Source organism: Phytophthora sojae (assembly GCF_000149755.1).
Source record: "Phytophthora sojae unplaced genomic scaffold PHYSOscaffold_1, whole genome shotgun sequence".
In the NCBI taxonomy this organism is placed as follows: Eukaryota; Oomycota; class Peronosporomycetes; order Peronosporales; family Peronosporaceae; genus Phytophthora; species Phytophthora sojae.
In genome coordinates, this window is record NW_009258115.1 from 4,993,881 (window position 1) to 5,020,184 (window position 26,304).

Genomic DNA, 26,304 nt, shown 5'->3' on the forward strand with positions numbered 1-26,304 from the left:
CGGGAGTTACATACTTTTTGTGCGAAAGAACGAGTAGCCGATATGAGTGTCCACGTGAAAGCTCAATGCCGCGCAGGCTGTGGTGACCTCGGAGACCCGGAGCTCAATTACCTCTGCGTGGACTGCCATGGTGACCAGGTTGAACTCCGCCAGCAGGAGGACCTACGCAAGTATATGGCCAAGGAGACTGGGGTTTCAGCTTCTGAGGAGCATGAGGGTGCAACCACACCACCGTCACCTGTGCGAAAGTATCGGGGTCCTCGTCCAGTTGATCACGCGAAAGGTATCGTTGATCCTAGTGCTGGCATGACCGCTTTCGGTGGCCCTGACGATTAATTTGCGTAAAATACAGCACTCGACGATTTCCTGCATCGCCATCGAGAGCAGGATCCGAACGTTGTTGCCCGAGAGCTGACCTTCCTGAAACGGGAGATTGCAATACGTGAGACGAACAAGAAGCAACTGCGCAAGTACATGGTCGCCACAGACGAAGAAGAGCAGGTGGATCCAAAGGAGTGGAGTCGGTACGAGTTCGGCCCTCCAAAACCAGTCCCAACTCGAGATGTCGAGGAGGCTGTGGAGCTGGCAGCTCAGCTCAAGGTTTACTGTCGCTGGCGAAGGATTCAAGTGCAAAAGCGGATTGAAAGTCGGCGCCAACAGCTAGAAGCGGAGCGTCTAGAGCTCAAGAAGCAGCAAAAGAAGAAGCGGATCCACGTACCTTTGCTATCCCTTGGGGGAGCATTGAGAGGTTCAACGAAGACTGCAGTCGAGCATCCTTCACCCGTTGCAAAGTAAGCGCAACAACCATGATAAAAGAAAACGGACAAATGCATTTCTCGCGCAGCACAAGTGAGACTGGAGCTGCGCTCGTCTAGCAAGGCTAGCCCCTTCCCGCTACTTCTTGCTCCACAACCTTCTCGCATTGGTTATCTTGTTGTCACTCACGTTTCCGTCAAACCAGTTCCCACAGTCCACGACGGTAGCACTTAACAGCATGAAGAGCTTTCGCGCTTCGACGACGTGCCACTAAGATCAATCGTCTCCGGAACGTAGCTGTAGACAACGATCGACCCACAACCATTAAATTCAGTTTCACCACATACACGACAACATCAACTCGGCTAATGACATCCACACGTACATGTCATCTTCTTGACCCTTCTGCAGTGCCGAGCTGGCAATCGTCTGGAAGGCCTCCTCCACACTGGTCGCCTCCTTCGCACTCGTCTCAAAGTGCTGAATAGGCTGCAACAAACATAATTCACCGTCAGTACCATACCAGGTTCTCCCAAAGCTCTCCACCCTCCTACCTGCTGGACGTTCTTGGAGCGGCACCACTCCTGCGACTTCTCCTTCCGAACCTGCACACCACAACAACTTCAGCACCTTCTTCCGCCTCCCAACATAACACCGTTGCAGGGCTGCTCACCCTCCGCTCCGACTCCTTGTCCACCTTGTTGCCCAGCACAATGAACGGGAAGGCGTCCGGGTCTCTCGGTCCCGCCTGCGCCAGGAACTCGTCCCGCCACGTGTCCAACTTCTCAAAAGACTGAACAATAGCAAGTATAATCAGCATTCCCCACAACTAAGCCCCTGAACCTCCCCCAGCAGCGCCCCTACCTTGGGGTTCGTGATGTCGTAGACCAGCACGCAGGCGTCGGCGCCGCGGTAGAAAGCCACGCCCAGGCTCTGGAAGCGCTCCTGGCCGGCCGTGTCCCAGATCTGCATCGTCACCAGCTTGTCGTCCAACATGATCTCCTTCGTGAGGAAGTCGGCGCCGATCGTGGCCTTGTACTGGTTGCTGAACTTCTGGTTCACGTACTGGTTCATGAGCGACGTCTTGCCCACGCTGTCAACAGCAAACACGCCATCTCAATCTTCGTTAGAGGGTCGTAGATCGATGCGAACAGAGCGAGAGGACGTACCCGCTGTCGCCCAGGATGATCAGCTTGAGCAGCACTTTCTTGCGGTGCGACATATTGCCTCGGGTTGCTGCTGGTCCGCTCGCTAATGCGCAAGGCGAGGACGCGGGTGGAGTTGCGCCTTCTTCGCTGCTAAATGTTGATTGGGATAAAGACTCGGAAGAAAATCTTTGTTCGTATTTCCACCAATGAGAGGCAAGTTGAAGCGGACATGGCTACATTTACTGCAACAAGCGAGAAGATGGACGTTGATAATGACAGCTTAGAGCAGGCGCCGAGTGGGGGCTCCGAAGCGGAATTGACAGATGCCGGTGTTGCGCGAAGGCTGCTGGGTCGGCGCAGTCAGCGTCGTGGAGTTGGAAGCACTCGGGTCGCGATTCGCCACCTCGTTCTGGATTCGCGTGAGCTCCATCATCACCACGGGGTCGCAGTTCATCTCGGTGGCCAGGCGGATCGTCGTCTGCACTGCCTCCAGGTCGCGCACAGGCTGGCGGACTGGGGCCGTCGCAACTCGTTGCGCGTTCCACCCCAGCCAAGTGTCCTCAAACGAACCGGGGTACCCTTGGTCGAACCCAGGATAGTCGCTGATAAAACTGCTGGCAGCGCTGGTAGTGTTGCTGTTGCGACGAGAAGCAACTGGACGTGATACACCCTGCGAGTCGAATGGGATCGATGAGCCCGAGGAGTTTTCTGCTGATGAGGCGGTTCCAACCTGTGTTATCGTGTGGCGCGTAAGATCTTCGGTGCTGACTTGCATCCCCACCGTGCCCTGCGTAGCATGCAGTGCCGAGTCGGCAAAGTCTGCGTCTGTGAGGTCTTCATCGCATGCTCTCTCGGAAGAAGGAGCCACCACTTCAATCAACCGCATGGGACTGATAAGCTTCAGACGCTTCAGTAGCACTTGGATCTGCGCGTCCAGCTTATCGTCGATACGGTTGTCCGGCACCACCTCCGCCCCTGTCTCGGTAGTCACCATCACACCCACGTGCGCGAAGGCAGCCATAATACGCGACCGCGGGATCTGTTGCCATCCATGCGTCACCCACTCCACCACTTGCTGCAACGGAACATCATAGATATCGAGCTGGCCTTCCTCGCGTCGATCCAGCGCATAGTCCAAGAGCTGATGGCGGTACCGACGCTTCACCCCCGCCACGATCCCCATCTCTAGAGCGCGCACACAGAGCTCTCCCGCGTGGTTCCGCTCCACAAAGTGCATTTTGACATTCGACATCGACGCCTTCTGCACACTCATAGCAGCTATCGAGTCCACAATGAGCACGATCTTGCGGTTAGTCACACGCATGCGCCAATCCAGCGCCATGAGCCAGTCGCGGAGCATCGTGGGCGGCACCCAGGCCTTGTGGTTGCAGGCGAACTGGTACTGTCGGTCCTCCGCATTCACATTGACATCTGCAGGTAGCGGGTGTGGGCCGACGAAGAACGGGTTGATTCTGTCACTCCCGTCGGCATTAACTGCCAACAGCATGGTCAGCTTCTTCTCCGGGTGGTGGCCCGTGGGCAGCGCCTGCCTGTCGGGGCTCATAGCGTAGAACAGCCGCGTCTCGTGCAGCCAGTAGACGTTCTCCGGAGGCACGCCCATGACCGCCGTCTTGATATGGTCCGGGGTGGAGATCACCGACGTCTCCGGAGAGAACTTGGGCCTGCCGTCCGAGTCGTCCTGCTGCACGCGCGGTGCTCTGCCCCCTTTGCTGCCTTTGCCTCCTCCGAGCGAGAAGCCGTGTCTGCCCATGAAGGAGTGCATCCAGCCATTGGAGAACTGCGGTGGCGCGCTCGTGACGCTCTCGGGCAGCTGCGGGGCCAGCAGCTCGTAGAACACGCGCGCCTTGTGGCGCACCAGGTCGCCCGGCAGCTTGAAGCGCCTGGCCTGGTAGTAGAGGAACCAGTTGGCCAGCGCCGAGTCCACCTCGGGGCACTTGACGGTGCGCAGCTTCTTGTAGTCGCGGCCCTCGCCCGACACGAGCTCGAACTGCGCGCGCTTCTTGAGCATGTAGCTCATGGCCGCCTGCGACGGCACATACTCGAGGTTGAACTGCTCCTTGGCCCACTGGCCCAGCTGCGCCTGCGTGGTCTTGGGGAACTGCCGCGCGTGCAGGCAGATAAGTCGCTTCTGCTCGTGCGTGAGGTTCGTGCTGCGCGCCTTGGGCCGAGGAGTCGGCACGCTGCCGCTGCTGCTGGGCGTCGCCATGGCACGCGCAGGCTCTGTCTTAGCTAATACTCTATCCGCTCTGAGGGAGGAAGGGGCCACTCGCTTTGAAATAAAAAGCGCGCCAATCAAAAGCCAGAGCCTGCCCAAGATGATATCAGGGACCTTCGGTGGTCGACCCCTGCCAAAGCTGATCTTGAAGATGTGGACCACACCCGCACGATCTTTCATGGTCGCCGTCGAGCAATGCTGGCCACCACATGGCGCGCGGCGAGCGCTCTTGGTTCACGGCGCGGCGCTGGATGCCGCTCTCGAGTGCCGAAATCCTCGCTGCAACAAGTAGGATCGCTTGCTAGCTACTGCTGGTTAGTCAGCGGGGGTAATTGGCGAACGGTTCGGCCGAACAGAGTAGCCCTCGCGTGCGTTTCATGTGTCAAATGGAGCCTCGCCAGTTGACTCATGGCGGCTTTGCCGGCGATGCCACCACTTGTATGCACAGTGTATGAGCATTCGAGCGCAGCGTATGCACATTGTCGCCACGGCAAGAGATGGAAAAACCGAGCCGTGTTGTGCGAGCGGAGCCTCGTCCTGCGGTCCACGCGAGGCTTTTTCCACATTTGCCAGTCGCGGGCAAAGCGGCGTAAAAGCGAAGCCATCCGCACTATCGCACCCGTTACGATAATGGTCGTGCTCGCGCTCGAGCAGCATTGCGCGCCGCTGGAGGGAAAGCGTGGAAGCAGGTCCGGCCTCAATTGAGCTCGCTGCTGTTGTGAGGCAAGATCGGCGGTCAAAACTGCGCCGGGAGCCGCATACACCAATGAGCGCCCTGCGCGGCCCCAAGCAGCGCGCGCGATTGGGTCGGCGCTGTGCGTCACGCGCGCGCTTTGGCTCAGACGTTTTGCGCGACGTCACACGTAGCTGATTCCGCTGACTCGGCGCCGAGTTGAAATGCGCGGGAAACCGCGCAAAACGGCGGGGAAACGCCGACAACGACTGAGTCCGCCAGCAGCGGACACTTACAACTCGCTGACGAATTGCCGGCTGGGCCTTCGCTTCAACCACGCTGCAACTGGGCGCAGCAACCCACGCGGCGAGACAAGCCTCGCAACGGGGCTTTGCCGGCGCCGGCTGTCCACCATCACTGCGGAGACGGCCATCGTCGTGCAGCGCAGCCAGCCGTCCTGCCACCAAGATCCAGCATCGATCCTTTGCTGACCACGCGCAGCGCGTAGCGTTCCTGCGAAACAAGCCAGCAATGCAGCAGCAACAGCAGCGGCGGCGGCAACCGCCGCCCAAGCCGCTTGGGCCAAGCGAGCCGCGTTTGAATTTGAATTCGCCCCGCGCTGAGTCAAAAAGTTTTCCGCGGGGCGCGCGTTTTTTTTTCAACTTGTTCGAAAAACGCTTTTCGGCCAATCGCACGGCGCGCCGTTGGTGGCCCGTTTCTGCGCCGGATGCGGAACGTACGGTACGTTATCAGACGCGCGTTCCCATTGGCCGGCCAGCGTTAAAATGGGTCGACCACCGCGACCCTTGGCGCCGGCAGCGGATCCCGCCATACATTCACACAGGGCTGGGCGACAGGGCGCGCGAGGCACGGCAGCGGCACGGCGGGGATGAGCGCGACAGCGAGCAAACCGCCAGAAGCGCGGCCGGCCCCTATATGGGGCCAAGCGGAAACAGGGAAGATCCCGGCCAAGCAGGACTCGTGTCACTTCGCAATTTGCCGCGCGCTGGGCCGAGCGACCGCCTCTAGATAGACTGCCCGTAACTGATCCCTCTCCAGCCGCCGTCTTCAACATGGTGTCTCAGGCGAGCGCGGCCCCGGGCCTCGGCCTCTTGGCTTGCGACTGGCTGTGCAAGCCGGCGCCGGACGCGGACGCGCGCTCCGACGGCTCGGCGCGCACCATGGACGAGGCCGTGGACCTCGAGGTGCTGGCGCTCATGGCGGCGTCCGAGCATTCCCATTCCGCCGCCTACGACGTCTACGAGGACGACGAGGACGACGACGACGACTGCTGCGGCGAGCGCCGGCCCAGCGTCTCGGGGCTGCCGCTCGTGTGCAGCAACTGCGGCGTGTCCTTCTTCTCGCTGCAGATCCCCGACGACCAGGTGGACTGCTACTGCTCGGGCGAGTGCAAGTGGAGCGTCATCATGTACCGCGAGATGGACCTGCGCATGCTGGCCATGCGTCGGCCCGCGCGCCGCCACGCGACCCCGCTCAGCAGCACGTGCTCGTCCTCGAGCATCTGCGACGACGACGAGCGCGAGCGCGAGAGCCTCGTGTCGTTGAGCTTCAGCGACGACTCGACCGCCAGCTTGTCCTGTAGCTGAACGGGGAGGGGATGCGCAGCAGTGGAGTATTTACTATTTAAGGTGCCTCAGCACTGCGAGACGACAAGTACGGAGAAAGAGGGAGAGACCGACCGACCACCAGTGTACTTTCATTATAATGCGTGTAGTAGTCTATTATTGTCGAGTGTATAAGCGCCATCCGCCCCGTGGTGGCGGGGGGGGGGGTGACCAACCTATTACTTTATAACGGATTCATTTTCCCATTCTCTTACGGCGTCGTCTTTTTATTTGTTTTTCGTTGCGTTACATGACAGGTACTGTATGCTTGCTGCAGGAAGGCGCGCAATAGGTGTCGACATGCCATCGGTAGAAGTGTAGCTGCTGGGCATGTCGCCTACTTGGCGACGCCTAGCGGTTAAATGGCATGGAAGGGGCGGCGCCATGGCCCGCGCAGCGGATGACGGATATCACTCCATCTAAATTTCCCGGGCGCCAAGCAGATTTTGGAAACAGCTTCAACCGAACAGGAACGTCTCTGTCATGTATTGTCGTCTTTATTGCGCCTATGCAGCATGTTTAACCGATTTCGAAGGCTCCTCTCGATGCATTTGTCGGGGGAATCGACTCCCAAGACCTTCGGCCAGAGAACGCCAAACGACCGCTACGCTTCAAAGAGTGGGGAGATCCTGCAACTTACTCGTCGTCATCATCGTCGTCGTCGGCCATCTCGTCCTCCTTGATAGACTGGACGGCCCACTCGTTCACCTCGTCGCGCAGGTTGTCCGGCACCAGGTGGTGCTGCCAGTTCGTCTCCTCGCAGATCCAGCTCAGCTCCAGCTCGAACGGGTGGCGCACCTCATCGTGCAGCGTGTTCAGACTGGCAGGGGCAGCCACAGAACAAACACTTGTTAGCTCCACTGCAACAACAATACTGAGGTATCATAGCCACGTCTCCACGTACATCTTGGCAACGTATTTCATGGCCTCGCGGCACGTCATGTCGAAGAGTTTGTACTTCTCGATCTCTGTCTTGGCCGACTGCTGGCCCTTGCCCAGCGCGCAGCCACGGTAGCTCTGCAATCGCCACGACAGCAATTAGCAAATATTTCAGCCGTAAGCACAATATAAAAAAATATCCAGAGTCCTTGAACGTACGTAGGTGACTCCCGAGGGCTCCACCATGTAGAGACTCGACTTCTTGGTGTCCTGGTCATAGCCGGCGAGCATGATGGCCGTGCCAAAAGGCCGGATGGAGCCGTACAGCGTGTAGTAGTGCACGAACTGGCCCATGCGCTCGGCCAGGAGGTGCGGCGGGATGCTGCAGCCGTAGTTCTTCCTGTAGTTGAGCGCCTCCTCGCGCGCGCGGTTCACGAGCTGGCGGCCGTCGGCCACGAGTCCCGCCATGGACAGACCCACGTGGCGATCGATGGCGTAGATGCGGCGGTGCGTGCCGGGCACCAGCATCTTGGATAGCAGCGTCTTCTCCACGCCCATGATGATGCCGTCCGTGCACTTGATACCGATGCTCGTGCTACAGAAATACATGATAATTGCACCGGTCACTAAAACCTAGCATGTATCTCCATTGCTGCATGGATACATGGGTTATTTATCGTACCCGCTGTTCTCGACGGCCTTCTTGGCGTATTCCACCTGGAAGATGCGGCCCTCGGGCGAGAACGTGCCCGCCGAGTAGTCGTAGCCGGCGCCGGTGCTGCTCATGGTGCGTGTCTGGATTAACCTGCAATAGCAACAGCAGTTAGAGACGCGGATCTCGCGCAGTTGGCCATGCAGAGAGCGGCGGATCTTCGTCACCTTCGCCTTGCTTCGAGCTTGGAACGGAAAATATCCTCCCCTCCCCCTCAAAAATGAAAAGATCTTCTGGTGGTTTGATTGGATGAAAAGAACGAAAGATCTTTTCTAGTTTCAGCGAATGGTCGGGGGAGTGATACTGTCGTGTGTCAGTTTAGAGGTCAGGTCAAGTTTACAAGTTGCCTTGTTGCAGCAGCTAGCGCACTTTCGTGCACATTGAGCCCAGCACGAAACATCCCTGATTAATGCTCAGCAACGAGTCAACGCAAAAACTCAAGAAGCCTTTGCTCAGCAGAGCAGCACCAATTGAGACCATGACCAAACATGCGGGCTCTGTGGTGTGGGGCAATCGCCAGCACAAACAGCAAGATTATGGCGACTTTAAGTTGACGTGCAGTAGACGTATGGTTGCCAAATTGTGCTTCATTCTCGATTTCACGTTCTACTCGACACCAGCCACGCCCGTTTTCAATGGCCACCTACACGTTCCAGCCACCCAACTGTCAGTCTTTCAGCGACGAGGTGATCTCGGTCGTGGTCCCACGTCCAAGTCCGCCTCGCAGCAGGATCCAAGACCCAAGCCCACCAAGCTTAAACCCCATCTTGCTCAATTCAAGGTCAACTCCAGCAGCACCAGCTATCAGTGCCGCGCTTCGAGAACGTCGCAGACTGAACCAAGCGAGATACCGGCATAGGCAGCGCGGGTTGATTCAACGCCTTGAAGAAGAGAGCGCCCAGTTACAAGAAGAGATTGAGCGGCTTGGAGCTTGGCGCCAGAAGAAGCTGATCGACGCTCCAACCTACAAATCGCTGTGGAATATTGCGTCCGAGTACTTCCACCTCTTCCAACGCGCCTTGAGGCCGCTCCCAGCAGCTGAGCACGTGCACGGATTGTCGTTCTTGGAGAGTGTCATGGTGCCTGACGTGATAAGCGCCTCGGGTAGCGGCATGTACGCGCTGCTGGACAATTGGGTGCTGGTCTCACACTTCTTTGAGGATATCCACGTTGACCTCGAGCGTATGGACAAAGCCTCCGTGGTCGCAACAACTACGACAAGCGTCACGATTTCTGCCAACGCGCTACGACGAGCCTTTCCTCACTTGGTCAACGAAGCTGAACAAGGAGAATCGTGGCCCCCGCTTTCCATCAAACTGCTGGGTCAGCGTGTCGTCATGCGTGGGTCGGTGTACTTTCAGTGGAATGACAAGGCGACCAGAGTCGCGGTCATCCAAAGCGAATCGGACATGCTTTCACCAATTCTCAACATTTTGGGAAACTTGACCGATGTATCGCGGGTATTTGACGAAGCGCTCATCTCTCCAACTTTCAGGCCGGTGACAAGAGAGACTTAAGCCGAGTTAGCTTGGTGGCTACTGTAGATATGCATATTTCATACTTGGATGAACTTCTTGAGATTCCCCTCTTCTTGTTTGTGTCAACGGAAGGAAAAAATAACACCAACGCTATGAACTTATAAATTACTGTGCGCTCGCTGGAACGAGGGCGATTATGCCACTCAAGTCAGGGGATCGAAGCTGCCATGCCGTTCTTGAACGAGCCACACGTCGTCAATGACCTCGCCGTAGTGCCCGCGCGCTGCCGGGTTCTCGGGGTCTGCCATAACTTGCTGCCAATGCAGATGTGTAGCGTTCATAACTTGCATCCTCGAGTAGCCAAAGACGGAATTGCGGAAGGCGTCCCATTCCTCCGTCGGTCTCTCGAAAGACTTGCGCATGATCGACGCCAGGTACTGCCCCGAGGCTCCAGTTAAAATGTGCGTGGTGGCGCGCATGTTGTGCGTGCGCTTCCACGTCTTGGACTTGAACACATCAAAGGCTCGCTCGTAGTTGTGTTGGTGGCCGCATAGATACAGATCAACACCGTGCCTGAAGAGCTTGTCCTCAAGTCTGTCCCGTAGCATTGCAGCCTTGTCACCGCAGTTGGTGTTGTCAGAGGTGCAGTACATGGGGCGGTGTCCAATTACCACTAGCCACGGCGTCTGCTCTCGGTTTGCATTGGCCTTCGCGAGGTCTTGCTCCAGCCAGGCTTCTTGGCGAGCGATGATGTCTCCGTCCGCTTCAAACGCCTTCTTGAAGTAAATCTCCGTCGAGATAACTGCGAAGTGGACCAGACCCACGTCGAAAGAGTAGAACCAATTGTTAGACACCTCCTTGGGCTCCGCATCCTTCGAGCGACCACCGACGTGCACAGTCTGCACGCCTTCGTTCTCGTTGCTTGGCATGAGTCGGAACCGTTGAGAGTAGTGGCTGAACATGTTGTGCGTCTCGTGGTTACCAGGACACACCATGAAGGGGACACTGGCAGCGATCGGCTCAATCTCCTGCATGAAGATATCTCCGACATGGCCGTCCACCATGTGCAGGTCGTAGGCATAGTCTCCGACAGATACAACACCATCAACTAACCCTTCTGCGACTTCAGACTGCATCATCGGCAAGGTGGCGGCGTTCTGGTAGCCGATGTCCCCCGTGACCAAGAAGCGTGTAGGCTTGGGCTTCTCTCCAGGCTGCAACGGACCCGGAGCAGTCTTGGTAACGTACGGAATGGACCACGAGGAGTAGTGTGCGTTGCCCACGACGTAGGTGTAATGCGTATCCGGCTTCAGCCCCTCAAGTCGCACAACGTGCAGCCAGCGCTTGGACTGCTCTTCACCGTCATCTTCGAACAGGGTCGTGTTGGCCCAAGCCGTCACAGGCGTCGCCTTGAGTCCTTCCACCTCGATATGGGCATGGTACCCTTCCACGAGCTGCAACTGGGCAGCTCCTTCCCCGCAGAACTCCTTGGTCATCCACTGCACAGACAAACTGCCGGGTTTGAGTCCGTACGCCGTGTGCACGTGTTTCGGACGGCAGCATTCCGCCTCCTCGCCTCGGAACGGGACGTTGGCACCAAGTCGGTGCATTGCCGACCAGCCGTGGAAGATCGAGCCGACAATGAACTCGTACGCCGCGTTCTCATCATCCGGAAGCTCGACGATCGCTGAGTGTGTAGTGAATGTGGCTTCGTCCGTAGTGTACGTAGTCGCTCCTTTCCTAGCGAAGGGCTCCTCCGCTTCTCCAGTAATGAGCATGGTGTAGTTCTCCCCGAGTCGACGGTACCGAACTTCGACGTCGGAGGCGACATCGTGACACGAGCGCCACGGGTTGGCGAGAGCGGGACTGTGGTCGTCGGCCTTCTGAAGCTTCACGTTGGGGATGTAAGTGCGTCTCGTGGACCACTCAATCACGGCGCGGTTGCCGACGACGGTCGAGCGGATATCATACGGCATGCAGTTCTCCACCTCTCGCTTCTCGAAGTCAAGGGCGTCTTCAGGCTCCTGTTCGCGTTCGCGAACGATGACAGCACTCGGCGACGGAGGATTGAGAGTGGCCACGCCGACGATTAGCACAACGGATAGGAGCAGCAATGCCGTCGTCAAGATTCGGGGCCGGGTTCGACTAATCTTGTCGCTGATCACTTGGTGGTTGTTGGTCGGAGGCTCGGGGCATGGTTCCACGGCGATGGCGAGGTACGGGCTTGAACTCTGGCTGGAGTTGATGTGGGAGGTTGGAGCTTGGTGGTGCGTTGTCGGTGGCATTTTTCAAAGTGAAAACGAAATCCTACGAGCTACGAGGCATCCCCTGCCTGCACAAGGGCGGAACCTCCTCTGAGCAGGAGGGGGGGGGGGTATCATGAAAGCGCCAACGGAAGGGGGTTATCACGAAAGAAAACACCTGTGAGTGCAATTTTTGAGCTGGCCGCAAGCACCGAGAGGAAGCGCGTTAAAAAACAAGCTCAGCTCGCAACTGCGCGAGAGCTAAAGAGGGCTCTGCCTCGCATTGCACTCCTTGATTCCAGTCAACGTGGCACCGGGGCGGTGGTTTAGCGTAGCGAAGTGGTTTCTCAACGGACGCGGTTTGAGTCAACGCGGTTTTGAAGAGGGAGAGTTGGCCCATCCCTCTGCCATCGAAGGTTTCATGCATTGCTCAAGCAACCCGCCTTTGGATATTAGGATTGGCTCTACATCGCCGCGCGAGGTCGCTGTAGCACTGCTTGTCTGTGGCGGAGCAACTGATGGAGATCTCTGCATGCAAGCCAGGCAAGCAGCATGTTGAAGTCGAGATATTGGAACAGTCATTGAAGTCCTCCTTGAAATTTATAAGGGGGAGTGCAGTGAGTGAGTACTGCCGCTCAGTCCAATCGGAAGACCAAGTCTTCACATCCCAGGAAAAAGGTAGAGGCCTTCGAACGCCTTATCTAGACTCGAGTGCATTATTGTTTTTGCATTCACGCTCGGTTTTCAGGCTGGAAGGGTAGGATACTTTTGCTTGAATGCTAAGCTACTTTTCACCTCACCTCAAAACCGATGTCAAAGCCCACTTGGTGTCCTCCATATGCTGCTGCCATATCCAAAGCAACTCTAGGCTCCTCCGAAAGCAGCTGTAAAGATCTGCTTGAACATTCTCGGTAGGTCGGACGTGTCGAGGCAAACGTGACCTCGGCCTGCAGGGAGTTCGCGTCGAATTCGCTCGGCCTCGTCGGCAAAAGACGCGATGAAAAGAGCGTGCGCTTGGACTCCAGGCTCCGAAACGAGCTTCCGGCCGAGATATCGGGGCTCGATGCCGTAGCGTTCCAGGTTGGCATCGCTCACCACGAACACGAAGCGGTCGTCTCCTTCAAGCGCCGCAACGCGCTTGACGCCTCGCTCCACCGCCTCAACTGTATGATCTCCGCTCTGGCAGTACTGGGTGTGAGCCACCATCTTCTGCAGCACTCGTAGTCTCTCCTTGCGGTCCTTGGGCGGCGCTCCGAACTCCACGAACGGAATTTCGGGCGAGTCGCCGCTGTGCCCCATGATGCAGTAGACCAACTCGCGCTCGAAGCCGGCAAAGCTCTCCATGATCATGAGAGACGTCTCGAGCATACGTTCGAGCCGAGAGTCCTGGCCGTTGAATCGGTACATGCTGCCGCTTACGTCCATCACGAACAACATCCGCTTAGGCTCTTGACCCTGTTGGTGGCCCGCTGGTGCTTGAAAAGGCGAGTCGCTCACTCCTCGGCGTTTGAATACGAGGCGCTCGCCAGCGACCCCATCGACGAGTTTGCCGTCATCCAGCTCACCGCTGGATTGGTGGCGCAGCCAGTTGCGCTCCTGAGCAACAGACTCGAGGTTGGCGAGCACTGCACGCAGTTGGGCACTCTCTCGCTCCACGCGCTTGAAGTAGGATTGGTAGGTCTCCCACTCACGATCGCTCATGTCGATCTCCCGCAGTTTGTCGGCAAGAGCCTCTTGAGCCATGGCCTGAGCTTTCTTCCGAGCTTCAGCTGACACCTCGTCCTTCTTCTCTTGAGAGACTTGGTGCACAGGGTGGCCCTTGTCTAGGCGGTATGGCCCGCCACGGCCACCCAGCCCTGCTGTGTCGGATCCTCCAGTTCCACCTGCCCAGGTATTTCCTCCCACGTGAGGGTCGTTGTTCGGGTCGTCCTTGCCGTACTTTGGAGTGTCCAGACCCGTCTTGGGCGTCGATGGTCCGCCAACTCGAGAGCCGTCGAGTTTGAGCTCAAGCCCAACTGTGACTGTGAACTCATCCACGCTGCCGTACATTTGCTTCCACAACTCTGCCTCACGGTCCAGCTCAGCTTGGTCTAGTTGCCATGCGCGGATGGCGCCGTCTTCTTGTAGCGTAAGCGTGTGCTTCCCATTATGCACACTCGCTACGTCAACGACGCGTGGAATGTACGATCTCTCAGTCGACAGCGAGAGAAATCTGCTACCAGTTGCGTCGCTCGCAGGTGGGGCGGAACCAACCACAACGTTCTTCGTCGACTGAGATTCAGGATATGTGACTTCCATGTCGACGAGATCGCCGGTGTCAGACTGCACTGCATTGAGAATGAATGAATCACTCTGCCACGCTCGTTGAACTTCTCTGTGTGTATCCTCCCGCAGCGAACTCCGAATAGTGAGATCGCCATTGGCGTTGTCGAGAACTTGTAAGAATGCATGGGGGTGAACCATGAAGGTGGTGGGGCCCACTTCACCTTGATCTTGCAGGCGACCGGGAAGCACTGAATGTCGGGAGTCAATCGATGCTGAGCTTGTTTCAGTTTTGCAGTCAACTGCTGCTGCACTCAGAGTAAAGTTGTTGTTCTGCATCTCTTGAGTCAGCTTGTACACCACTGTTTCGTCCGTCGTCCGTAGTAGCCACTCCCGTTTACCAATTGGTTGGACACCGAGAAGCTCAGCAACTGGTGAACGCATAGAGGCGCTGAGTTTGGCCAGGTCCAGCGAGAAAAAGTTGTTCGAGTTGAGGTCGAGAACTTGGAGCAACGAGCCTCCTTGCAGGTGCCGCAGCACCAACCCGGCATTAACTCGATCGGCCTCAGTCCGCCACCCACCGCTATCTCCACCACCAAACCACTTCGTGAACGGATTCTGTCTCGACCTTTTCTTTCCTTGCAGCATCGAAGCATCAACATGGAGTCGGCCATCAAGCGCGCCATCAGGGAGGGTGAGGCAATCGGCACGTCCGTCAGAGTTACCCAACGGATCCAGGAAAATAGTGAGGCCTAACATAAGCAATAATAAGCAAAACCAGGTAAGTTGCTGCCCATAAAGTGCTAATGGTAACTGTGGCCAACCTGTAGATGGGATGAAAACTGCGATTTCGTTTTTCTCAGGTAAGTTGACAAGCACGGGGTTTGGTTCCCACTGCATATACTCGCTCTCCAGCTCCAAAATGCTGTGCATTCTGGGGAGACGTGCAACACCAACATCACGGGTTAAAGCCTACTGTACGTCTAAAGCAAGGCCCACAAACGTACCTTTCATTCCCATCGAAGTCGGAGAAAGAATGCACACTCATTGGCCGCTTTGTAAGCACTACACAGCACGATACACATGTACCAACTTCGGGTTAGCCCCTCCCTCGACGACAATGGTCGCTCACGACGTACCATGGACCGAGTTATCCGGAAAAACAGTCATCGCGTGAGCTTGTTGCTTTCGGTTCCCCTTCAGAGGCACCTGGAACGAGGACAATTGCTCTGTAAACTCGTTCAAACGATGGTGCTGCAACGCGAAAGATCTGGTTGTCGAGGGGTCCAGCCATATCTGTCTCCGATTTAGCGTCGAGTGGTGGAGTTGTTGCTGTGGTTTTTTGGGATCCGCGCTGAATTTTACCAATTGTTCAGGTGCCCAGCGCCACATCTCGGTTGGAACCAAGTCGGGAAGACCTCGCGTTTCTGCAATGTTCATCTTAAGCACCAGAGTTTCGCCAGTGGCCGACAGAGGGATTCCGTGCCTGGACAAGAGCAATCAATCCATGAAACAAATAGACAGTATTACGGCAAAAGAAGTTAGTTTCATTGATCTTGGTGCTAAGGAGCAGAGCAGGGCTGTAGCCTCTACGCCAAGCCATTTCTAGAGCATGGTAGGTAGCCCATGTACATACATGCAGACAAACTATCAACCGACTGATCCAAAACCAAAGCTAAGCATAAAATCCGTACCTCAAAAAGATCTCCGACAGCTGAGTGCGCATGTTACGATCGTAAGCGTCAAACGCGAGCACATTTTCCTGTTGTGGGTCACAAGGTTAAGTGTCAGTCTAGCACTTGCATAAACACAATATCATCGGAAGGGTGTTCTCACCAAAACCGAGGCGATTCCATCGTTGGGAAACTGTTCAAGGTGTTTCGCCACAGCAACGGCCTCGCGTGTCGAGTATGGGTACGGGATGGTACCGTTTTCAACCAGCTCTCGTAGCTCAGCAAAGGCTCGGCAAAGCCGGCGCAAGATGTCGACTGGAACGCTCGGAGCGTACGCAGTCAGCAAAGACAGTTCGGACTCCTCATCTGGGTTGTCGATTGCGCTGAAGACATGCACAAATACATGTAACGGAACAGTTAATAAGAGCGGTATTTGCTGGTCTATAGTGCAGGTAACGTACTGGCTGGCGAAGATGTCACCAATCTCCCTGAAGAAGTTGTTCCCCAAGAATGGAAAGCCTGGACGGTTGGCGAGGACCCACATGCGGAAGTTGGGGTGGAGCTCAATGATGTTCTCTTCGTTGTGCCACTCTTCGATCGTCACCTTTGTTGGGTCAATCAACCGCTTGCCATTTCCCTACAACGTAGCAGAACAGAGATTCACTGTGAGCATGGCCCTCAAGCAATCAGTACCCGCTTAGTCTTACCAGCAGCATCTCGCCATCTTCGATGAGTCCCTTTAGAACGCACACCACCTCTAGCGGCGCTTTATCAGCTTCATCAACGATAAGAGTTCGTCCAGTTTTGGCAGCTCGGACTAGAGGCGAGTCTTCCCATTCGATCTTCCCATCGAGAAGTGTCGGTACCAGCGTAAGCGTTTGCACGGTTGTCTACAAAACGAAGCGGTAGCTGCAGTTAGACACTGGGTTGCAGGCATTGATACATAGTGGGCGATTACTTACATCGCGGTGTAGCTGGATGTACTCGCGCTCCTGCTGCAGTAGCTGCAGCAACCGATCGGCCAGCTTGTTCTTGCCCACTCCTTGATTTCCGATCAGCAGCATGTGCTTTTGACCGGCCACAACGTCCTGCAGCATGGCCTTCATGCACTGGGTATGTTTCGGGATGTCGAAATAATGGGGCTGAGGAACCAATTCGGGGCTATTGGGCGTTTGAATCGGGTAGGAGGTATCACCAATGCACAGGCGCCCTCTCTCTTCTCGGATAGTATCTGCGAAAGTGTGCAAAGATCGTCACGTTACTTAATAGAATCACGCATACATGAATAAGTTGCACTTTTACCTGGTTCGCGCTGGTTTAAAGTGTCGGATGGCGAAAGTGTGGCTGGTGCGTTGCACTTGTCCAACAGAGTATCCACAAGTCGGCTGCACGATGAGGATAGGAACTGGGTGAGTAGAGTGTCGTGGAGCAATGGCCGCAGATCCCGAAGTGATTGTTCGGGGAACGCGTCCAGTCGACGGCACACGCGCAATAGCTGGCGGGTGGACAGCGAAAGAGCGAGATAGTCTGCATTTGCACTTGTCTCCTTCGCATTCCGCAGCTTCTCCGAAAATGATAGCAGGATGCTGTTCGATGATAGCAGAACATAACATAACAAGAGACGTAAGTCACCCAACTATTGTGTTAGCCAAATTGTGTCCAGGCAGAACGAACCTTGTCGTTTCCTCTGGAAGCCCGGGGTAAAGACTTCGGACAATTTCTTCACTCTGCACTGAAGAAATTATCGGAAGGTGGTGAAAGCTAAACATGGAGATGCTGTCCGAGCTCAGCCATGCAGCCGTGGACTCCTTGCCTGGTGTTGCTGCCGTTCCTGTTAACGTCACGGGGTCCGCTTCGGCGATCGCAATGATGCGGAAAGACGGGTGAATAGCAGATACTCGGCTCAGCGCACTGGCATCTCCGGTTTTGTTTGCATCAGCTACGACAGCATCGTACGTCGCCTGCGATACCAGCTTCGAGCCATCCGCAAGATCAATCTCTCGGTCCTGAACCAATCTTTGAAGCACGCCAAGGCTGTCACTCCCGAGTCGGTGGACTCCGTCCAGGACGGCGAGGTGACCGTTTCGAGCAGCATGGATGAGTGGGCTATCCTCCCATCGGGTGTTGCCGTGGGAGTCCGTCGACCGCCGTTGAAGCAGATCTCGCGCTGTCATATCCTTGAAAAGACTGAATAGCTCGGTTGCATACCCCATTCGATAGGCGAACAGTCGAACTAGCGCGGACTTTCCGCTGCCTTTCGCTCCAAGCACGCATAAGTCGCTCCCCACGGCATGATCTTGAATCATCTCCGCCAGCATTTTTGAGTGAGTGTCAGTCTCAACAAACCCTGGCATCGCAGTCGTTTGTATACGCGTTGTTCCACACGAAACATCACGTAAAACCAGCTCGGCATTGTCACCAGGCGTACGGAATGTCACTGTTGCCTTCACGTCTGCAGCGGAGGCCTTCGTAACATCGTTCAGCATATAGTTGCTGCTTCTCACTCCATCTGTAAAATTCTCCACAATACGATCCAGTGCCTTCGAGTTAGACTCAGTTTTAGCTCCCAACACGTTGGTTCTCACGGGAAAAGCGCGCTGCACGGTGTTAGCTACGCCTGCGTTTGGGAACTTCTCCAGCACCTTTGCACAGTGAGCAAGCGAAAGGTAGTCAAAGTGGGGCATACGTGGCCCAGTGCTGGTACCGATATCGTAAGTTGCCTCGATCGTGTTGACGGCCTCTCGAATACCCACGAGCTTTTCAAGCGTCGGTAAAGGGACGGATGGAGTAATAGCAACCAATTCCTCAAGCTGTGACCCTGGTGAGCTTGGCTTGACATTTCTCGCCTGGAACCGGGAGCGTAGCGGTGGATCGAGCGTTCGGCCTGGATACGGGGGAACAGGTAGACCCAACGCAATCACTCGAAAGTCCGGGTGAACCCGTACCAAGTTCTGCGCTTTCAAAGCGTCTGCTGAGTACCCTTGTTCCACCAACGCGTCGTAGCTACTCCGTACACACCATTACATTTGAAGAAAACTATTAACTTGCCGCAACAAAAACTTTAATAAATCTACTGTACACCATCTCGTACCTTTCTGCTTTCATAAGAAATCTTCCGTCGTCTAGCATCATCTCGCGGTTCTCCAGTAGGTTGTTAAGCGTAGGTAAAACATTTCGCTCCGCCTTTTCAAGACCTGGAATAAGGCAACAAAAGGTAGCCAGATCGTGGAAATGAGCAAAAGGCAAAATAAAACGCGACAACCATCGATCACAAGCACTCGGCCGTTGATAGCTGCTCGAACAGGAGCCTGGTCGGTGAAAATAGCTGCTCCGTCCACAATTTCTCGACGCTAGCAGTAAGAACCGTCCAATAAGTATCGCCAAGCAGGACGCTAACTGTTCTGCTATTCACGAACCTGCTTCAGGTCAGACTCCGTGGTATCCTGGGAAATGGCGATGTACTCGACCTCCTTGTTCAGAAGCTCGCAGAACCTCATACTCAGCAGCCGTCGAGACGATCCGGGTGGTCTAAACCACGCAGCAAAAAGAAAAAAGGGTTAGCCATAAATCCACCATATATCCTTGCAAGATCGACGTACCCAATGAGGAACATGTCTTGCTTTAGGAGGTCCTTTTGCAGCATCCACCTCAAGTGGCCCAGCAATTCCTGAAAACATAGTTAACATCAACGTAAAAGAAATCAGCGCAAAATCAACTATAGGAATCATGTACAACTGCAATCTTACCTGCGACATAGGTCGACCTTGATGCAGCTCCACCATATACCCGCGAGGCACCAACTCGATCGACTGCAGGAAAATGAAACGTAACAAAAGTTCATAAAATAAATCCATTCCTCAATTTTAACAAATATCCAGGGCTTATCACAGATCTCACCTTTGGGATGCCAACATTGGCTTTCACTCCTCCGATTTCCACCACCGAAGGCTGCGCATCCAAAATGCTGTTAAAGACTATCGGTAGTGACAAAAGTTGGTACGCATCCCTGCCCCCACCTTTTGGCCAGCAGCGCTGCTAGCCCCCCTCATAGCGAAGACGCTGCGGCGCTCTGCGGCCAGTCGCCAGCCACGCCGCTGCCGCCCCAGAGTGCGCAGCATCCTGAATGAAGAGGTATGCGCAGCGATTAGAGCCCCACGTCTCGTTAGGCTCATCATTTGGTGCCGACGTGATGCCGATCTGCCTCGAATAGTGGACCCTACTTGAAGCCACTTCAGCTTACGACCAGCAAGATACTGTACCATGTCAAAGGCGCTAGGACCGGAAGAAGCGCAGCATCGTGTCACACACTTGAAGCTTTCCCAGATGGTAGGCGAATTGAAAGATCATTCCAGTTCAGCTGAATTATTTTCTAGCGTCTTGATCCATTGGTAAAGTATTCACAAGTAGTTTTGTGAACACCTGGTTGAGATCGTGCCCCTTACAATGCAGTGCGATACGGCGCACCGGTCCCGATATTTGCTGGCCTTCACGTAGCGGTCTTTACAATTGACTTGAATTTCGACCGAGCGTAGGCGACGACTGAGCGAAGACAAACTCCACGCAGCTCACTCGAGAATTTCCACCTCGCCCCCCAAAGCTCAAGCACAGCACAACGGCCTTTTACCTGTATTCCGATCCAACACGCTGGAAAGCGCAGATGATGGCGTTTTCTGGCGTTTTGAAACTCAAGCTCGGCCCGTTCTGGTTCAAGACGTCAATTCTGCTAGTCAACGTGTTAACAGTTGGCGAAAGTGCCAGATATGTTCTCCGTGTGGAGCGACCGGCGATCTGCGGTGGCCCCGTCGAACTACCGATCGGTCGTCAAGGCTTCGCGATCAAGCTTCTCCCGCAATCTTCCGAAGATCGACGCAAACTACACTTCGGCATTCAATACGGGACGCAAGGCAAAACCCTCCGCTTTCTCGCACCCACCGCCGAGGTTTATCGCCACTGGATTGAAGTTCTCCGCGAAGCTTTTAAGAAAAGCGTGAAAGCGGCGAAACGATTGCGAAGAAGGACAGCCAGCACCATCGTAAGTGGACACGGCGACGTCGACAGCGACGACCACGTTCAGCCAGCCCGCATCAAAAGTGTCACCGACTCGATGCGCGGACACCGTGGATCCGAAGCGCTCGATTCATCGACCAGTGAATTTTACCAGCACCACAGCAGAGCGGACCTCCCTATGGGTACCAGCTTCGACAACACCAACGACAGTCTCCACGAGGCGTTAACCCAATGTCTGCAAACGTGTCGTGCGCGTTATGCCGCTGCTGAGAATGCTAAAACGCGCGGTATTCTTCGGGATCGCGGGGATGTTGATGACACCAGCAGCACCGACAGTTCGGGTGGGCAAACTCCGATATCCAGCACATCGTCCGCAAGCTGCGCCCAGAATGCCGTTTTTATTGACGGGAATGTTGATGAAGGCCAGCAGAACGTCTTTTGCATTGCCACTGATCGCAATGGCATGAAGAGCTTTTCCGTCTACACTCCACCAAAAGCTGCCCGCACTGGTCAAGCCCCAAGAACAGAGAGAGTTTTCAAGTTGTCATCGACCGAGTGGGCCCGGTGGCTGGCCCGTGACATTCGTGACAACGAATTTCTTCCAGAAGTTTTCCACCTCACCAGTACAAGTTGCAACCGCTTGCAGTTGCGAGAGATTGTTGCAATTGCACAGCCATTCTTCGCGTAAGGCAGTTCACTGCCTCCTACCCGCCAAACTATCATATCGTCGGTGCGGCCATGTACCATCAACGTCCGTCGACGTCCGCATTGACCTCTAGCTTACCAGCCAGAAGCCACATATTTCTGCTGGGATTTTCATCACCACGCTTCCTCGAGACCGACCAGCGCAAAATGCGTTAGGTAGCGAGTATCATTTAGCCTATCAAGGTTATTGCCTCCCGATTCTTTCATTCGAATCACACCTTTGTCAAGTAGCATTCAAATAGCACCATTCTTTCCAGCCGCGTTGTCTTAGTTTGGCTATGCATGTTGCTTTGTCGAGGGCTCGTTGATGCAGCACTTCGAGTAGCAGTTGCACTTGGGCATTCAGGACAGTGACTATATCAAGCCTAAATCGAAAAGCAAGCACATGGTATGATTGGTGTCCTATAACCTCAAAAACGTGCAAGTCTCACGGATCCGGAGCAGCGGCCACTTCTCTTTCATTCAAAATGGAGCTCGAGTAGTGAGTCACTACTAGTGACAATTGAAGCGGCAAAGCCATTTTTTTCGAGCCACGCTGACGACCAAATCTACAAACCTTCGATATTACCATAAATAATGTCAAAACGAACGATGAGTGTTGGAACGTCACCATCATTATGATGTTACTTGTGTCTCCAATAAGTACTCCCTGTAAAAAATGCCGCCGTGGTCTTTACTGCCCATCCTTGTCTGCTACTTTCTCCAGCAAGTCGATCAAATTGATCGGGTGTACGGTTGCCCGATTACGTTCGCGTCCAACTCGTGCCGCCTTCGTCGCCGTAAGGACGACCCCTTCATCCCGGCACCTCTTTTTACCCGCCACAGGATCAAAGCTCCTCTTCTCCAACGACTCACAGGGCGAAGCCTCCTTCTCAACTTCACGACACGTTGCCACTTCTTCGGCTTCGACCTTCGCCTGCTCGATAAGCTGGTCCAGCTGCCGTAAGTACTGCGCCCGAAGCTCAGGCGTATTGTATGTTTGCGTCCGCTCCAACTGGAGTTCAGCACTCACAGCGCTGTAGACGTCCCACACCTCCGCTTCGTTCTGGTAGGCGATGAAGTCGAGCATGTCGGACTTGACGCCCACGCGGCAATCCACTCCAAGCCCGGCGTTAAGGAGAGCGCTCAACAGATCCGACTTCATGGGGGCCAGTAGCTCCTTGCTCCTAGGGAAGCCGATAATGGCGTGGTTGAACGTTACCCTAACGTTTTCCATTGACAACCCCGCGTCCTGCAGCACTCGTTTCACCTCGTCCAGCGCCGACCTGAAGTCTGTGGTTGCGAGGCCACAGACGCCCAGTTGGAAGCCCTCCCAGTGTTTCTTGTCCTCCTCCTTGATGCCAGACTGCCGACCCAGGTGCGTCAGCTCGAGCTTGTCATCTCGCGAGGATCCAGAGGTCACCGCGCCCAGCGTGGCGCTGAACAAGCCGGACTTGTTGAGGCCGACGGCCGCGTCAGCACGCGCAGATGCCACGGCAGGCACCGGCGCGTTCAGGCGCATCGCGCGGATTGTCGGTAGGCGCATTGCGCACTAGTGGCGAGCTTCGCTTGCTCCCGAGGAGGCAAGTTGGAGAATGAGGAGGTCTGCCTGGGGTAACCAGCGCCGCGACGACCTTGAAGACCATCACTCTTGCGGAAACTTCAAGTCATATCCGTGCGAGTGGAGCATTTTGGCTATTTCTTTGCCTGAACGGGCATTGGCAAATGCACTGGTACGGCAAGTGCGGCGATGCACACATCACACGACGTGTGCAACAGTGTTGAAGTTGCCTTCAACTCAAATCGATCGAGACAGCTCAGCAATCGTACTTAGTGATCATAACTCGTACTTAATGCGTACTTACCGCCGTCGTCACTTCCCACACTTCCCCGCCGGCCGGACGTCTCGCCCGCCACCTTGGTGCTGCGAGTCGAGCGCGTGTCGTCTGTCGGTCTGCTCCGGTCGCGCAAGTGACGCCCGAGAGCCCCGCGCGTCTGCTTCTGCCTCGGCCGCCTCCGAATTCACCCGGGAACCCGTCGGACCGAAGCCCCACCGAGACAGGTCGGAACATGTCAAGCAGCGCGCCTCCTCCCGCCTCCGCGCCGGAGCCCGCGGCCGAGCCGCCGGTGGCCGCTGAGGGCGCGCAACTGTATCTGAAGGTGCGAACACTAGACCAGAAGACGTACCCGATCACCATCCGTGCTGCCGCGTCGGTGCCGCAGCTCAAGGAGCTTGTAGCCGTCGAAACGGGCGTCACGCTGGCCCGCCAGCGCCTCATCTACCGCGGCCGAGTGCTAAAGAACGACCAGATGCTTGCCGCCTACTCGCTGGAGGACGGCCACGTGCTGCACTTGGTCGTGCGCGCGGCGCCGCCCGCTGACGCTGCTGCGTCTGGCCAGGCGGCGGCTGCTCCGCCGACGCCGGACCCCAACGCCGGCCTAGGCCCGCGCGCGCCAGCCCCGTACCGCTTTTCGGCTGCTGACATGGAGGCGCTGCACGAGATGGACGCGCTCGATGCGCGGCTGGACGAGATCGGGAGAAGCGTCCGGCGTGTCAGATCCAGATCGCGCCATCGACAAGGCGTTCGCTCGCCCCCACCGCCTCCTAGAGACAATGATGAGCCGGACCCGACCATGGGACGGTCGGGTGCGGGTATGCCGCTGCCGGGCCGCGTCCTTATGGGCGCAACCATCTCGGTGCCTGAAGGTGCAGATGTGACCATGCCCTTTCTCGGCTCGATGCTCGCCAACCTCGTCTCGCGGGTCGGTGAAGGCGGCGTTGGAGGCGAGCCAGGAAGTGGAGTGACGACAGGAACGACCGCGGATGGACGACGCCACGTTACTTTCTCGAGTGAAGCTCTGGGCGGAGCCGCTACGGCTGAAATGGAGGCCGCCACGGCGAGAACGCTGCGCCATCATCACCGGAACCGTGATGGCTCGGGGTCGGGAGGGCGTCAACGCTCGTCGCGGCGTTCTTCTTCAAGTGCAGATCGGCAGGCGGCTTTGCGCTCGCGTACTGGGCTTCGGCTTGAGTCGGTGCGTGCGACGCTAGATGACGCGTCACTTGATTTCCCAGCCGAGCTTACTGCACTACCGCAAGGAGACGCCAACGCAGGCATGATGGAGCTTCAGCAGCAGGTGGAGATGCTGCTGACGCTTTTGGAGCGTTTTGGGCCGCGACTTCGGCTTCTCCCTGCTGCACTTGCACACCGTGACCGCTTGAGTGGACGTTCGGCTGAAGCAGGTGCTGTCGCGACCGGGTCAGCTTCAGGTGGCGCACCGAATGCTAGCAGTGCTGCGGTTTCAGCCGCTCCTGCCACGGCTTCTGCCGCCACTCCTGCCTCTGCCCCTGTTGATGCTGCCGCCGCCCCCGCTCCTGCACCAGCCCCAGCTCCTGCCGTCGCTCCTGCTGCTACCGCCTCCGCTCCTGCACCTACCACCGCTCCTGCTTCGGCTCCAGCTCCAGCTGCCGCCAGCGCTAATGAGTCCAATGTTACAGCACGCCACGTGATTCGCGCCATCGAGGCGTTGCAAACGATCGGAGAGTCCACGGACTTGCTGGCTCGCATGGCGCGTCACGCATTCGTTCGTCAGTCGATGCACCTAGGAGAACCGATTGCTAGACGTGGAGAGGCTACAACTGCAGGAGATCGAATGCAGGCGACGCTCCAAGCGTTACAGGCTGCATCACGGTCTAGAGCTGCGCGTGGAGAAAGCGTAGGTGATACAATGTTTCGGGCGACGCTCGATGCGCTGCAGGGATCAGCCCATACAGCAAGAACAGCAGCGCAAGGTGACACTAGACCGCGGTTTCGAGTGGCTCGCATCAGTGCTACTGATCTGATGGGCGAAAGAAGCACTGCAGCCGCTAGCGCTGGAGCCCCAAACACTGTCAGAACTTCCCCGGAACCGACACTCAATATCCCTGATACAGCTCCTCCACCTCCAGTTGAACCAGCCACTGCTACGCGGAATAGCCAGCCAGGTAACCAGGGCCAGCGCACTGCTGGAGTTCCAGGCGACGCGAATGGTCCATTGCCGCCGGCTGGCGCTCACATCTCGATCTCTGGCATGGGCCTGCCGCTTATGTCATCGGTAGTGTTCCCTTTCTCCCTGGCAGCGGGTCTCGGAGGCAGCCATGCGACTACGACTTGGAACCTGGCAGATTTTGTAAGTCGACTGACGAGCGAGCTGCCGATCTCGACGCTGTATGGGGTTATAGCTGGTGATGCCACTCAGCTGCACCAGGTCCTGGCACACATTGGTTTTGCGTTGTTTAGCGGCGTCGATGTCCCGCGAGTGACCAGGCCCAGCATCCGTACGTGGGCGCAAGATCTGGTAGGCGAACTGCGCCGCTTGTTGCGCTTGCACGCGCTGCCTGCCGACGTGCTTGACCAAGTTAATGGATCCGTTGAACGGCGATCGGCGCTGGGAAACGAACTGCTTCGTGTGATGGAGCCGTTCGTGCCTGACCTCGTTGACTTCCTCGTTCGTGCTACATCTGCGAGTCGAGCCGCTGCATTCGGTGCTAGCAGCGCAACTTTCTTGCGTACGATGGCGCAAGAGGTTGTTCGTCAATTGCGCTCCTACGCACGAGGCGACTCGACTGAATCTGAAGATGAAAGTGATGAGCGGTTGAAGCGTTTGCTGCGAGGGCTGCTCGTGTGGCTGGGCATGAACGAGCACGTGGCCAGCTTTGCCGTTGACAGCTTGTGGTGCTGGACTGAAGGAGACAACACTACTGCTCGTCGTGGGCGTACTCGTCAACGCGAGGAGGGTGACAGCGAAGCTGGCGTTACCGAGTCGCCTGCTGCTAAGCGACGGCGTGAGTAGGACGTTGAGGCGGCTAGCTGTGACTGGAAGCAGCCAACGACGGCTTATGTGTGCAGTCCTTTGAATTGGATAGTAGGCTAGGAATTATCTACACA

General features: G+C 56.3%; 14 protein-coding genes across 14 annotated transcripts; 6 read left to right on the forward strand and 8 right to left on the reverse strand.

The window, feature by feature from the left end:
* Positions 1-42: 42 nt before the first annotated feature.
* On the forward strand, positions 43-795 carry PHYSODRAFT_470153 (hypothetical protein; the record flags this gene model as incomplete). The annotated part of the gene is made up of 2 exons (XM_009516920.1): positions 43-283; positions 353-795. 2 exons carry the CDS (start codon positions 43-45, stop codon positions 793-795), a joined length of 684 nt encoding a protein of 227 aa, XP_009515215.1.
* Positions 796-811: 16 nt separating this feature from the next.
* Positions 812-2,048, reverse strand: PHYSODRAFT_284160 (hypothetical protein). The gene is made up of 6 exons (XM_009516921.1): positions 1,926-2,048; positions 1,621-1,849; positions 1,430-1,549; positions 1,311-1,361; positions 1,142-1,245; positions 812-1,053 (listed from the first exon to the last, which is right to left on the reverse strand). The coding sequence occupies exons 1-6, from the start codon at positions 1,976-1,978 to the stop codon at positions 987-989; spliced, it is 624 nt and encodes a 207-aa protein (XP_009515216.1). The 5' UTR covers positions 1,979-2,048; the 3' UTR covers positions 812-986.
* Positions 2,049-2,079: 31 nt separating this feature from the next.
* On the reverse strand, positions 2,080-2,925 carry PHYSODRAFT_539258 (hypothetical protein; the record flags this gene model as incomplete). Its single annotated transcript, XM_009516922.1, has 1 exon — positions 2,080-2,925. One exon carries the CDS (start codon positions 2,923-2,925, stop codon positions 2,185-2,187), a length of 741 nt encoding a protein of 246 aa, XP_009515217.1. The 3' UTR covers positions 2,080-2,184.
* A 9-nt stretch (positions 2,926-2,934) lies between these two features.
* Positions 2,935-3,933, reverse strand: PHYSODRAFT_472947 (hypothetical protein; the record flags this gene model as incomplete). The annotated part of the gene is made up of 2 exons (XM_009516923.1): positions 2,935-3,567; positions 3,613-3,933. Coding segments are annotated over 2 exons (954 nt in total), but the record flags the coding sequence as incomplete, so codon positions are not given.
* Positions 3,934-4,515: 582 nt separating this feature from the next.
* On the reverse strand, positions 4,516-5,645 carry PHYSODRAFT_293611 (hypothetical protein; the record flags this gene model as incomplete). The annotated part of the gene is made up of 3 exons (XM_009516924.1): positions 4,516-5,082; positions 5,110-5,326; positions 5,554-5,645. 3 exons carry the CDS (start codon positions 5,643-5,645, stop codon positions 4,516-4,518), a joined length of 876 nt encoding a protein of 291 aa, XP_009515219.1.
* A 110-nt stretch (positions 5,646-5,755) lies between these two features.
* On the forward strand, positions 5,756-6,646 carry PHYSODRAFT_353457 (hypothetical protein). Its single transcript, XM_009516925.1, has one exon. It carries the CDS (start codon positions 5,887-5,889, stop codon positions 6,418-6,420), a length of 534 nt encoding a protein of 177 aa, XP_009515220.1. The 5' UTR covers positions 5,756-5,886; the 3' UTR covers positions 6,421-6,646.
* A 143-nt stretch (positions 6,647-6,789) lies between these two features.
* On the reverse strand, positions 6,790-8,103 carry PHYSODRAFT_293613 (hypothetical protein; the record flags this gene model as incomplete). The annotated part of the gene is made up of 5 exons (XM_009516926.1): positions 6,790-6,916; positions 7,079-7,258; positions 7,343-7,455; positions 7,537-7,912; positions 8,000-8,103. The coding sequence occupies 5 exons, from the start codon at positions 8,101-8,103 to the stop codon at positions 6,790-6,792; spliced, it is 900 nt and encodes a 299-aa protein (XP_009515221.1).
* Positions 8,104-8,847: 744 nt separating this feature from the next.
* On the forward strand, positions 8,848-9,525 carry PHYSODRAFT_419444 (hypothetical protein; the record flags this gene model as incomplete). The annotated part of the gene is made up of 1 exon (XM_009516927.1): positions 8,848-9,525. A coding segment is annotated over one exon (678 nt), but the record flags the coding sequence as incomplete, so codon positions are not given.
* Positions 9,526-9,710: 185 nt separating this feature from the next.
* PHYSODRAFT_308937 (hypothetical protein) lies at positions 9,711-11,792 on the reverse strand (the record flags this gene model as incomplete). The annotated part of the gene is made up of 2 exons (XM_009516928.1): positions 9,711-11,652; positions 11,728-11,792. 2 exons carry the CDS (start codon positions 11,790-11,792, stop codon positions 9,711-9,713), a joined length of 2,007 nt encoding a protein of 668 aa, XP_009515223.1.
* Positions 11,793-12,614: 822 nt separating this feature from the next.
* On the reverse strand, positions 12,615-19,803 carry PHYSODRAFT_308938 (hypothetical protein; the record flags this gene model as incomplete). Its single annotated transcript, XM_009516929.1, has 16 exons — positions 12,615-14,764; positions 14,837-14,946; positions 15,020-15,077; positions 15,152-15,498; positions 15,707-15,774; positions 15,849-16,068; positions 16,147-16,322; positions 16,393-16,575; positions 16,648-16,916; positions 16,988-17,271; positions 17,360-18,688; positions 18,777-18,868; positions 19,102-19,167; positions 19,432-19,494; positions 19,583-19,633; positions 19,702-19,803. The coding sequence occupies 16 exons, from the start codon at positions 19,801-19,803 to the stop codon at positions 12,615-12,617; spliced, it is 5,568 nt and encodes a 1,855-aa protein (XP_009515224.1).
* Positions 19,804-20,342: 539 nt separating this feature from the next.
* PHYSODRAFT_321663 (hypothetical protein) lies at positions 20,343-21,380 on the forward strand (the record flags this gene model as incomplete). The annotated part of the gene is made up of 1 exon (XM_009516930.1): positions 20,343-21,380. One exon carries the CDS (start codon positions 20,343-20,345, stop codon positions 21,378-21,380), a length of 1,038 nt encoding a protein of 345 aa, XP_009515225.1.
* Positions 21,381-22,553: 1,173 nt separating this feature from the next.
* Positions 22,554-22,907, reverse strand: PHYSODRAFT_396912 (hypothetical protein; the record flags this gene model as incomplete). The annotated part of the gene is made up of 1 exon (XM_009516931.1): positions 22,554-22,907. A coding segment is annotated over one exon (354 nt), but the record flags the coding sequence as incomplete, so codon positions are not given.
* A 539-nt stretch (positions 22,908-23,446) lies between these two features.
* PHYSODRAFT_469177 (hypothetical protein) lies at positions 23,447-23,734 on the forward strand (the record flags this gene model as incomplete). The annotated part of the gene is made up of 1 exon (XM_009516932.1): positions 23,447-23,734. A coding segment is annotated over one exon (288 nt), but the record flags the coding sequence as incomplete, so codon positions are not given.
* Positions 23,735-25,447: 1,713 nt separating this feature from the next.
* PHYSODRAFT_470813 (hypothetical protein) lies at positions 25,448-26,209 on the forward strand (the record flags this gene model as incomplete). Its single annotated transcript, XM_009516933.1, has 1 exon — positions 25,448-26,209. One exon carries the CDS (start codon positions 25,448-25,450, stop codon positions 26,207-26,209), a length of 762 nt encoding a protein of 253 aa, XP_009515228.1.
* Between the last annotated feature and the right edge of the window lie 95 nt (positions 26,210-26,304).

Bases quoted from the DNA above. Each gene is read 5' to 3' on its own strand.
- PHYSODRAFT_353457 (XM_009516925.1), top strand. From the start codon at position 5,887: ATGGTGTCTCAGGCGAGCGCGGCCCCGGGCCTCGGCCTCTTGGCTTGC.
- PHYSODRAFT_284160 (XM_009516921.1), bottom strand. From the start codon at position 1,978: ATGTCGCACCGCAAGAAAGTGCTGCTCAAGCTGATCATCCTGGGCGAC. The intron at 1,850-1,925 runs GTACGTCCTCTC...TGCTGTTGACAG, and splicing joins ATCATCCTGGGCGACAGCGG to CGTGGGCAAGACGTCGCTCA. The intron at 1,362-1,429 runs GTGAGCAGCCCT...TGTGGTGTGCAG, and splicing joins ACAAGGAGTCGGAGCGGAGG to GTTCGGAAGGAGAAGTCGCA.